This window comes from Castanea sativa, chromosome 4, assembly GCF_040712315.1.
Source record: "Castanea sativa cultivar Marrone di Chiusa Pesio chromosome 4, ASM4071231v1".
Lineage (NCBI taxonomy): Eukaryota > Viridiplantae > Streptophyta > Magnoliopsida > Fagales > Fagaceae > Castanea > Castanea sativa.
The window spans coordinates 18,036,741-18,049,539 of NC_134016.1; the positions used below are offsets into that span (position 1 = coordinate 18,036,741).

Below are 12,799 nucleotides of genomic sequence, written 5' to 3' on the forward strand. Positions count from 1 at the left end.
GTAATTGAAATTTACAGAGTAAATTGTCATATGTTCAACCACAAAAGGCATTGTAAGTTCCTCAAAATAAAAATGACTATTTGTTTGAATTGATTTTATTAAATTTTGAAATGGCATCAATAAATTAATTATCATATTAGTATGTAGATTTTTTTGCTTTTGTATCATATTTGATAGTTACTTTTAATGTTTTCTTTGGATATAATTATTTCTCAATGATTCATTTTAGTATTTTACTCTCAAAAGGCCAAAGGTACACAACGCTTCATGTTCAACTAATATGTGTTATTATCAAACTCGGAGAGACCATGATAATGCCCCATCTGATTTTGCAGGAAAGGACTCACATTTTTTCAAGAATATTCTCGACGAGACTCTTTGTGATCAAAAGCTTGTAAAATACTTAGATCTCTCTCTCTCTCTCTCTCTCTCTCTCTCTCTCTCTCTCTCATTTTTATTCGAAAAAATTGATGCTACTTAAGAAACATAGACTTGATTGGCTTGCTGCAGCTTGTTTAATTTGGATAGTATATATATGATGATCACCCTGTTAGTGCATTTATTTGCAAATTTGGAAAACATGTGACTTTGTGTGTTTTTATTTTACAAAATCTTGCATTTCATTTGCATGTAAAATTGACCAAAGATACTTAATTTGTAGATGATTCCAAAAACGTTTAAAAGGAAATATGGAGAAAATTTGTCAAGCCCGACATTTCTTCAGCTTCCAAATGGTGCAAAATGGAAGGTAGAATTGACATACCACAATGGTGAGGTTTGGTTACAGAAAGGGTGGAAAGAATTTGCTGAGTGTTGCACTTCAAAGCAAGGAGGACACTCATTAGTTTTCAGATTTGAAGATAACTCTCACTTTCATGTGCTCATATTTGATGAGAGTGCAACTGAAATAGACTATCCTTCCAATAGACCCAATAGTAATGAGCAAGGTAAGGTTGATGAAGAATGTGAGAGTGAAAGTTCTGTTCAAATCTTATCTGACTCTCCTCAACACCCAAAAACAAGGGATACATCATTAATCTCACAGTGTCGGGGGCGATCTCACAAGAAGAAGATGAAACAATTGAATGGCAAAGACAAAGCTGAAGCACTTAAGAAGGCAAGTGGGTTCAAATCCTTATTTCATCGTGGTCATGCAACCATCTTTCGTTAAGGCATGGTACATGGTAAGCTTTCAATTCAAAGCTTGCATACTAGAGCAACGTTGTCAAGGTTTTACTGTACGTTGTTTTATATATATATATATATATTATATATATATATATATATATATATATATATATATATATATATTATATGGTACTAATTAATAATATGTAATTTAATTGTGCAGAGTGTACCAGTTCCCTTTGCGGAGAAAATGTATATTCAAAATGGACAAGATGTGATGCTTAAAGTTGGTGATCAATCATGGGAGGTGTGGTTTTCGATTCCTAGGAATGGACAACGAGGTTCATTTTCTAATGGTTGGTCTACATTTGCAATGAAAATAATCTGCGAGTGGGAGATGTTTGCGTCTTTGAGCTGATCAAGAGTGATGATGTTGTGCTGAAAGTTTCTATTTTTAGAGTTTAGACACTGCCTCTGCCTCTGCCTCAGCCTCAGTTAAGCAGTTGCAAAAGTAGTATTGCTTTATAATTGTGGGAACTTGTTTATGTTGTGGTTATTAATTATTTTCTTGTATCCAAGGGCCCTTGCCTTATTAGGACTTCTAATTTCTAATTATCTATCAAAGTATTAACGGGCCTTATAATAATAATTGTAGGGTCGCAATTTGTACTTAAACCCAAAAAAAGGAAGAGTATAGGCCCAATAAGCCCAATACAATAAATTTGTAGAGAGTGGATTAGAAATTTTGCTTCTAATGAGCTTCCATAACAACAACAATGGTCCAAAAATTCAATATGATAAGGATGAATTAGTTTGTATGAAGAAAGTTGTTCTTGGGCACAAGCCGAGAAGTAGATTCTTATATTTCTTGTTTCTTAAAGATTGATTACAGATATTCAGTCTACAGTGTTTTCTCTTCCATTTCCCTGATCCCCTTTCTTCGGGACCTTCTCCCCCCTTATATATCATCCTTCTTGCTCTACACATGTAAGTCTAGTCTGCTACCGTTGATACTTGTCTCATTAGTACCTTCCGGAAGTCTTTAGGTAATAGCTGTAAGACTGAAAATTACTGTTCAGATATCACTTCCTCATTAATGCGGCTAGAGACTTAGGTACAGAACATTTAATGCAGTAGTAACAGCTTTCTCTTAGTTATTTCCCAACTGTTCCTACTCTTCGTACCCCCATGAAACATATCCTCATCCACAAGTCCTCTTAGAAGATCATTCCGGACAACATGACGCACTATCCAATCCTTACTTTGCTTAGCCGAGGAGATATCCCTCCTCGGATTACTTCCCTTAGCTTCTTCTGCCACAATTTGCTCGTGGGTCTCTAGGTCTGACATCTTTATCACTATTAATCTGTCATCGGACAGGTAAACACCCTCGGACAAAGCCCATGGCCCAATAATGCACCTTGGGCCTTTTATCCCCACAATAGCCCCTCAAAACTCCGTTTTTTTCTCCCATCCGAGGAGAAAATCTAGGTTTTGATCCAGCACGATGGCTTCCACACGCTTTTTCAATTTCTACAAGTGAGAATGTCGTTTCCCTCTCTTGTAACTGTTCCTAACGCTTCGAGGCCCGTGATGCCTCATTAAATGCTCTAGGCGATGCCTTGTCCTTCGCATTCAACGGTGCGATGCAGATCCTACGATCAAAATTTCTCCTTTAATTTTGAGCGGAATAACTCCCACTCAATCCCGTCTCTCATATAAAATGTCTAGGAGATCACAATTTTTCCTCTACTTCATAAACTAGTTAGCCCTTAAGAATCCTTCACTTTCCTGACTCTCAACAAGTTCCTGAAGAGTCATCTGTTCTTTCTCTCGTAAGTTTTCACGCTCCTAGGTTCTTTTCTCCTCGGCCACTCTTCTCGACCCCTTAATCTTTACCCTTTTTTCAAAATCTTCGTTTTTATTTTGTTCAAATGGGTAGTTTTAAAGATTTAGTAGATACTCCCATTGGTATGGAGGGTTTTAGAGCCAAATACCACATTCCCCAAGGAGCTGGTTTGAGGAATTGTGCCCCAGATCAGATACTTACTGATAGGAAAGAAAGGGAGGTCGTTATTCCTATGATCGCCTTCATAGAAAGAGGAATGATGCTTCCCATGGGGAACGTAACTCGAGACTACCTGTATAACAATATGTTGTGCCCTCACCAATGTGCACCCAATGTATTTAGAATTTTAGGTAGCGTCGACGCTCTCAATGAGCAGATGGGTTTAAGACTCACATGGCACGACGTTGTTCATATGTATGAGTGTCACTCACTTGTTGACTCGGGGTATTACCTCAAGTGTAGGTCTAGCATTGTTAGGCTCATATCGTGTCTTCCCAAATCTAACAAATGCATGAAAGACGACTACCTAATCGCCTCCGGAGAGTGGCACGACGGTCTTCATTGCCTCATTTGGGAGGGAACACCAAGTGTGATTCCATAGGATTAGGTCCCTTGGCACGGGCTTTAGTTCTCTTAGTTTTATCATTCATTTTTTGCTTTACATACATTTCCTTTTGATGACGGACTTTATTGGTCTAACCATGATTTGCTCCTCGGATGTTTTTGTAGACAAACAACACGTAGCGCCTCACCTAAGTCTAACCAACATCAAAGACCTCAACAGAGTTTTACGGTCCGAGGTGTTCGTGAGTGAAGACGGGTAGCTGAGGGCGGTCCATCTCATTTTGGGTTTTGAGCCAATATCGGTCATTTTTCAAGACGTGGGTAACGCAATCACAGCGGGCGACCCTAGGCGCCGAAGAATAGACGTCTCTAAAGCTGGATTTCTTGCCCGAGTAGACCTGCCTGATGAGTTTCCTCCCCTTCTTCTCGCATGCCCTATAGTAGCAATTCTCCTTCTTGTATATCCCGAAGTCCCAGCTGCTAGGAAGGAATCTACCTCCTCACGCTTGTCTCTCGAGGAGGAAATAAACTGATTCCAACTCGAGAAAGAAGAAGAGGAATGAATTAATCCCATCGAAGTTGGGGGATTGGGCTTCAAAGAAATCGAGAAGTTCAATGAAGCTCTATTAGCTAAGCAAGTATGGAGGATGATCAATAACCCGGAGTCCTTGTGCTACCGAGTTTTCAAAGCTAGATTTTTCCCGGAGTGCTCGATTTTAGAGGCGAAAGACTCAAGGGTTGGGTTCAATGCATGGAAGAGCATCCTTAGCGCAAGAGACGTGATCCGAAAAGGGATGGTATGGCGCATTGGCAATGGTGAATCAGTCTGCATAAAACAGGACAAGTGGCTACCTTCACAGCTGAGCAGGTCTGTTGTTTCCCCAATCCCTCAGATGCCACCTGATGCTAAGGCGAGTGAACTCATAGACCACGACAATGTAGCATGGAAAACTGATGTGGTGCAACAATTTTTTCTGCCCCATGAAGCCTCGAAAATTCTGGGCATTCCATTGAGTGAAAGGCTCCCCCCTGACCGAATCATTTGGGCTTGCACCCCCTCGGGTATGTTTTCTACTAGTAGTGCCTACAAATTGATTATATCATGTGATTCAGCTTATAGTGCAGGTCCTTCAAATCCAGCAGCTCAGAGACAATTCTGGAAGAGAATTTGGCAGCTCCGGACTCCAAACAAGATCAAGCATTTCATTTGGAAGGCTTGTAATAATGCTCTACCCACCATGGCGAATCTCCACCACCGCCACATTGTCACAACAGAAATTTGTGGAGGCTGCCAGGATCGAACAGAGGACACACTGCAAAGAAATTGAGTGTGTGTGGCATTCAATGGAGTGGTTCCACCAAGATGTATCAGTGCAGCCTGTGTCATTCAGTGACCTTTTTTCTAGGTTCATGCATTCTCAGGATGAATTCAGATTGGAGCTCTTCTCAATCACGGCATGGCTGCTGTGGAATAGGCGTAACGCTAGGCACTTTGGTCGTCCAGTCCATCCACTCTCCAATATTTGTAGTATGGCCGGTACCTTCCTCCAAGAATTCCTTGCAGTTCAGTCCAAGCCCCTAGCACCCCCTAGTCCAATCATTATGCAGCAATGGAGACCCCCTGAACATAATTCTTATAAGGTGAATTTTGATGCAGCCACTTTCAGTTCCACCAATTCAGCATGCACTGGAGTAATTGTACGTGATTGTGCTGAGGAGGTTATAGGTGCTCTTTCAATGCCAATTCCAATGCCTCAATCAATAGTAGCTGTGGAAGCTTTAGCGTGTCGCCGAGCGGTTAAGTTTTCTGCAGGAATTGGCTTACATCGGGTGGTGATTGAAGGAGACTCAGCTATGATCATAAAGGCACTTACCATGAACAACGGCGATCAGACTAGCTTTGGAAATATTATAGAGGACATTCGTGCACTTGTTTCGGGTTTTCAATTGTTAGAATTTAATCATGTACCCCGAGCTTGTAATTCAATTGCTGATGCTCTAGCAAAAAAAGCGAGCTCAGTGACAGGTCTTTAGGTTTGGTTGGAGGATACTCCATCCGATTTTACCCCCTTTGTTGTAAGGGATGCTTTTGTAGTAAGAGATATTCACTAAGTTTTTAAGTTATTGAATAAAGTCCCAGACTTCCTGGTCTGATTTCTCCAAAAAAAACGCCGTACACTTACAGCTACTTGCAATATTGTGGGGGCTGTTTGGTTCTGGTGATCATTTTTGTATTTTTTAAAAATATATGGATGAAAAAATATGTAAAAAAATATGTAATATTGATTAAAAATTGAAAATCTATATTTAAACACAGTTACCGAATGAGTCCTGTGCTCCTTTGGAATGCATTCATAACACAATTCGAGTTTTGAGGAGAACCAGACAAAGTTAAGGTTTGGTCAATTCAAACATAACACAATTCGAGTTTGTCTATTTTTATGCAACAAAGGGTCCAGGTGCATGAAACAAAAGTACGTAGTCAACTTTATTTTTATTTTTATTTATTTATAATTTAGCACGCAGTAGCTAGCATAGCAATGATAGCGTATCTTCTGACCCAAGATATCAATAAAGCTCTTTCTCAGGCATCTTTAGCCATTTATTTAAATTTTTGTAAAGAGAACAATGATATTTAGAGGGCGTTTGGATTGCACTTATCCTGCGTCTGTGCGTTTGCGTTTGTTGAAAGCAGGGACCCATGCATACCAGAAGCACAAAACGCGCTGAAGAAGAAAAGAAAAGAGCTGAAACGCAGGATGAAAGAAGAAAAGAAAAGAGCTGAAACGCGTGGATTCAACTGTTCATGGACACCTTCTAAAAACAAAAGAGCCGAGACGCACCGTTTCACTAAAAGCTCCAACGCATGCGTACATCACTGAGACGCACCGTTTCACTAATAAGCCCAGCTCCATCTCAATGCTCTGTCCTGTGATGACAACGGTGCGCACACCTGAAGCCATCTGATCGCACAAGCCCAGCTCCATCTCATCAAAACGGTGCGCTCCTTCCTCGTTCAACGGATAGTTTTTCTCTTCAGCTTTCTTCTTTTCTCCCAACTACCCTGGCAGAATGTGTTCAAACCTCTTCAATGCTTCGTCCGAATCATCTTCAATGAACTCACCAACCACAAAACCATCAAAACGCAAGCGATTGCATGGTAGAAGAAAGCCCATTACACGGAACTCTCTCAAAAAACCCCCTCGCTCTTCCTTCGCGCGAGCAAACCTTCTCTCCGCTTGGGACATCGTTGCCATTGTCTAGCTCGCATTCACGGGTAAGTTGCCTCTAATTTCTCATGCTCTCTCATCTGTTGGTGTGGTTATAATTTGATCCATGAGGCTTCATCAATCGTGGTTTTGTTTTTATTTTTTTGTGTTCATCGGTTGTGTGTGGTGTTTACGTTCAACGTTTGTGTGTGGGCATTTTTAGCAAAATCCATGACACTATAATGTGGGTTTCTTCATCCTTCGTGTAATACCGCATGTAAATTGTCTTCCTACCTCTGTTGTATATAAATGTATATGTGAGTTCAGTTTGTATTTTTCATGTGGGCATGCCTAACTGATTATATGACATGCACATGAACTGTTTGTTGAAATGCCTCAATGAGTATAGAAGGAAGTTGTAGCAAAAATGGTTAGGGAGAAATCGAAGGACGGTGCTAGTAATGATCCGAGAGGCGGCGGAAAGACATTAAGGAACTACAAGCTTTTTGTGAGTTCTGTGGTGTTCAAGTCCTAGAAGGCCAGGAGTGGAGGATTTCTAACCAAAATTGGGGTTGAGAAAGTGATTAGTTGGATAACCATTTTGGAAAAGTGGTGACGCCCTGCAAATTAAAAACAAATGGGATCACTTGAAAAAGGGTGGAAGGCCGGTATAACGAGTGTTTTGACAATGAGAGTGGGTTGGGTTATGATGCTAGCACTTTGGATTGCTTCAGGCCCCTGATGAGTGGTGGACCCGAAAGATTACGGTTTGTCCCTATTTCTCTCCCATTATTTATTATTGTTCAAAAAATTTATCACAATCTTTGTTCAGTTCCAATTTTTTGATATCATTTTTTTTTTTATGCAAATGTTAATGCTTTGTTATTCACTGGAATTGTTTTAGGGACCCATGAAATATCTCCAGTCCACAATTCAAATATTACATTTTGGCCAAACTTCTACTTCTCTTATTGTGTTTGCTGTTTTTATATTCAATTCATATTCTTATTGATTTCTTCTAAAGAAAAACCCATATATATATGTACTGTCCTATTATTTGAGCTACACTTAAAAAGAAGGAAATTATAATAAAGATTGTAGGGCATCTAAAGTACTCTAGAGGATGCTCAAATTCCCTAAACCTCCAAAATAACCAACACAACAGAACTTGTTCCACATACATCCCATCAAGAGATTAGCTAGAAGTCTTAAGGCCATGGCTCATAATGACAATGCTAATGTTAAATAATCCCAAATTCCTAATTGAATAATTGAATGTTAAAAAGTTTATTTGGTGATTCCTCACCTTCATCATTTTAATCCTAGTCTTGCTGAACTGTTTATATATTGGACACACCTAGAAATTCATCAATCATGACATGTTTAGGGATCCTAAGCTTAAACCTAGGAAGCTAAATGGTTGGTAAACCTGTGACATATTCCCCTGTTGTTTAAATCAGTTCCGGTTAATTAGTTTGAATGCAATACTGAAAATGTTCGCCTCAATAGAAGAAACAAGAATATGTAAATATGAAATTTGTCTATAATTTAATGCCAATCTCTCTGTATATATTATTGTGTTCTAACTACTGGTTCTCCACATGTAGGCATGTCCCAGTGCAAAAACCTTCAAAAATAAACGTTTGCCGAATCGTGAGGCGATGAACATCATGTTTGGAGGTACAGTTGCAACGGGAAAAAATGCATTCTGCACAAGTGCTCAAATGCCAAAGGAAACCACCGAAGGTTCTGGGGACTCTGCTGATAGCACACAATTTGTTGATCCCCAATGTGAACCTTTTCTGAATGTTGACGCAATGGAGGTTCAAGGTCCATCATCGTCGAGGGCAGGACCGACAATGACTAAGGGGAAAGGCCTGGCAACCAATGTCCACCTTTTCAAGCCAATTTGCAAGAAATCAAAACAAAAAAAAAGCGTTCAGTTGCGCAAGAGATGTCCGACTCTTTGAAGAGCATCTCAGAGGTTTTTCTTGAAAGTAGGAGTGTAGGTACCCGTACACCATTTGCTTCCACGGCAAGTCGCTCGAGTTAAAACAATGGACATGGTGTTGAGTCTTCCGGGGTGCACTCGGGTCATTGCCTTCATCTATTCGGCACCGTCTACTTCATGGAAAAAGAGAAGGGTAGGCACATGTTCGCGGCGCTTTGCGATGACAAGGACCTCCAGTGAAGTGGCTAGAAAATGAGTACCAAAGGCACCTGAATTTCATTTTTAGTGAAGGAAAGGGGATTGTCTCGATAGGATTGGTGTTGTAATCGGATTTTCAATGTTGTACTTGTTGCACTATGTGAATTTTGTTTTGTTTTTATTGGTAGAAACTAAAATGCTTACCAAGGGTGTGTATGTAAGACAATGGTTACCAATTAATTGTCATGAATATCAACGTATGCTTACTTGTTCCGTTTTCTTATGCTTACCTATTGCTTTAATTTTTTATTTTTCATATGTCCTAATATTAAGAACCTCTCAGACATTTTTTTTTGGGCATAGTGAAGTTCTCAAAGCTTGATCCTTCCCACAGCGGCATGACTTCTGACCACATGGAAGGTATGTACTTTTATACTTGCATGGCATCCTTTATACTTGAGCTGATACATACTGTTTTCCAATCATGAAGTAACTACTCTACTTGAATTTTATTATTACCGATACATCAATACTTGTCGAATTTGGAAAGAAAATGACGGAAACCGTTTTTTTTTTTCTTGGGAACCAAACAAAGCTGGATCTTTCTTAATTTTCTAAATTCATTTTTTGTTTCCAGCTTATCGATATTGAAATTGGAATATTTATATTCGTACGGGGATCGTAAGGCCAAAAATTCTTGGACTAATAAGAGTTTTGCTTCAGAGATCTCTGCTTGGACGTGCATAAATGCAATTCTCTGCATAACTTCCGCCTTGCCTCTCTCAGCTTTTTGCTTGCATGGGGTCACTTCTCTCTCTCTCTCTCTCTCTCTCTCTCTCTCTCTCTCTCTCTCTCTTCATCATAATTCTAGGCCCTGTTTGGATACTGAGAAAAACAGAGGAAAAGAAGAAGAAAAAAATCCAGGAATTTTGAGATTTCGGGTCTATACATATTCATTGTTTGTGATCCAAAGGGAAAAAAAGAACTTAAGTTGAAAGCAGGTTTAATAACTTTTGAATTTTTGCTTACAGAGAAAATATATGAAAATTAAAGGAAAGGAAAAAAAAATCCTTCAAATTTGAGAAATATATAAGAATCTCTGCTCTGCTTGAGATAGTTTTGCAAATTTTGGTGTACTGTGAGATTACAAACAGGAAATATATAAGATTTGAGATTCTAACTTGTTTTGTTTTCCTTAGCTTTCTTGTAGTTTACAATAAAAAAAAAGGAAAACTTTCTTTTAGCTTATAGTTGCTTTGTTGGTTAAGGAATCTTGAGGACTTGTGTTTGCTTGTTCAGAAACATGGAAACATGTTGGGGAGGACCTTTTTTGTGGTTTGTTAATTCTTTTCTTGGAGTTTTGGGAAGTTGTTTAGTCTATATAGATATGATTTATAAAAAAGTATTAGGTATTGGGGGATCCTATAGCAATAGCAGCTATGTATTGTAGGTGTTGTTTGATAGCCAAATCGGAGAGATGCTTCGGAAAGGAATTTTTATTTTTCCTTCTTTTTTAGTTGGCATAGAAAATAGAAATGAAAAAACCTGTGGCTTAAATTGGGAATATTTAGCTCAGGCAATGATTGTTCTCAAATATATATATATATATATATATATATATATATATATATATATATAAATTTTTTATCTTTTTTTTCATCACATTTAAATATTATTTTTCCATTAATTCTTTATTTTTTTTAACAACTACATATCTTTCGATAATTTTTATTCAATAACTAATTATTATAATAGCTAAAAATATTTAAAGTGTAAACAGTAAACGCTATAATGTTCTTTACTTGTAAAGTAACATTGTAAGAGCACTTGCAGCAGTGGAGCTAAATAGCTATATAGCTATTTTAGCTCTACCAAAACACCAAAAAGAAGCATGCAGCAATGGAGCTAAATCTATATTTTTTTAACTCATTGCTACAGTGCACATCTATAGATAGATGTGCACTGTTCATGAGAGCTAAAAAAAAATTAATTTTTTATTTTGTGTTCACATTACCTTTTTATTGTGGTGTTTTTATTATAGTGAGATGTATTATTTTATTGTGGAAGATATATTATTTTATTGTGATGTTTATATTATTTTATTGTGTTGAAAGCTAAAATAGATCCACTGCTGCAGCATGTGTGTAGGAAAAATAGATAAAGTAACTTTTGGTGGAGCTAAATTGCTAAATTTTTAGCTCCACTGCTGTGGATGCTCTAACAATTCTAATCTAAAAAATAGAGCAGGGAAGCCGTTAGAGTGGATTTTTGAAGTGTTTTCCCTCTAAAATTATCTTTAAAAAAGCCATTGGTGATGCTCTCACTCTTCTAAACCAAATTTGTTCTATATGAAGTGTGCGGAGAGTGCCACCCTGTAGGTGTTAGTCACTCAAGTACTTGTTGATGACCAAGCCAAATATACATTTTAATCTATACAAAGCTCAATTTATTCATTGATTTGTTTAAACTGTTTTACCAACGAACCGGATTAATTAAATAGGTCAATTTATTAATTGAATAAACAAAATCAGTGGATAATGGAGTTCAATTTTATCAAACCCATCAATCTTTTCAAGGCTATAAAACTTCATTCTTTCTAATATATATGTTTTTTTTAAAACCTCAAATGCTCAATAAATCTCAAATGTTTTAGCGTTATTATAAAATATAATTCATTTACCAAAAATAATTTATGTATTATTTTATTCGGATTATAGTATTATTAATTTTATTTAATTATAATACATGTGTCAATTTAGTTAGAAAATCTTTGACTACTCTAATTAAATGTCCAATCTATCAGAGTGTGTGTATATATATATATATATAATTTCCAATAAAATTGCTAGGATTCATACAAGATATATTCACATATATGGCTAAATTAACGACAGAGGAGAATCAAATCAAAATAGCATCTCGTAGAAAAAAATATCGGATACTGTGGGCCAAATTTTGAAGCAACTGCACGGCTAATTATCGACACAAATGATTATCTCTTGAGCTAAATGCTAAATGCTAGATGCTAAATGCTAAAAATTTTGAAATCCTTGATATGAATGCTCTAACGCTAGTAAATGTCAATCACATATAATGATTATCTCTTGAACCTGGGGACTAGTGACTAGGTGTTTGGAATTTGTTCATAATCTTTTCAATAGATTTTGAAAAACTGTCTGCCGATTTTTTAATGTATCTATTTACTTATTAAATTTTGAATTTATGTTCTATAAATACTAGTATATTTTATTTGTAATTTTTCCACAAAATTATATTTTAAATTTATACAAAATAATTATAGATAAAAATCATAACAATTTGGTATTGTTAAATTATTTCAAATTGCTTGAACATTAGTCAAAACATATTTCCCAAGATTAATTTATTTTATTTACATTGAACTTATTAGTATATACCTAATATTTCTTTCATGATTATATGTTTTGATTTTTTTAATGGGTAAATAAAATCTTCTTTGTAACCACTTGTTCTCTACGTTTAAATATTTGAATATTGATTTAATATTCTATACGTAAATATCCTTTTTGGTTTATTAACCATGATGTATCCTATTTTCTGCACTGTTTTCAGACTCGGACCAGACCGGAGGTCGGACCATGAAAACCGAAAATTGGGATGAAAATCGGTTTTTTAAGCATAAAAAACTGGATTTTTTTATTAATTTCGTGAACCTCTAAAATCGGGGTTGGGCCGCACGAACTAGTAGCAAGAACCGTGTGATCCAACCCCTTAGCAATTTTTTTAATTTATAAAAACAACTTAACACAATTTTATTGTACTTAATTAAATTATCTATCTCTTACAAGGAATAAAAAAAAATATAATTAAAATCCTTCAAAGAAATTCGACTTTACTTCAAAAATTAATCATAAATTTTAA

The 12,799-nt window shown here is 36.8% G+C and overlaps 1 protein-coding gene and 1 pseudogene across 1 annotated transcript; both read left to right on the forward strand.

Annotated features, from left to right (window-relative positions):
* Nucleotides 1-280: 280 nt before the first annotated feature.
* On the forward strand, nucleotides 281-1,593 carry LOC142632544 (B3 domain-containing transcription factor VRN1-like; annotated as a pseudogene).
* A 2,595-nt stretch (nucleotides 1,594-4,188) lies between these two features.
* On the forward strand, nucleotides 4,189-5,575 carry LOC142632545 (uncharacterized). Its single transcript, XM_075806926.1, has 2 exons — nucleotides 4,189-4,500; nucleotides 4,655-5,575. Exons 1-2 carry the CDS (start codon nucleotides 4,189-4,191, stop codon nucleotides 5,573-5,575), a joined length of 1,233 nt encoding a protein of 410 aa, XP_075663041.1.
* Nucleotides 5,576-12,799: the final 7,224 nt, after the last annotated feature.

Bases quoted from the DNA above. Each gene is read 5' to 3' on its own strand.
- LOC142632545 (XM_075806926.1), top strand. From the start codon at position 4,189: ATGATCAATAACCCGGAGTCCTTGTGCTACCGAGTTTTCAAAGCTAGA. The intron at 4,501-4,654 runs GTGCAACAATTT...CATGTGATTCAG, and splicing joins TAGCATGGAAAACTGATGTG to CTTATAGTGCAGGTCCTTCA.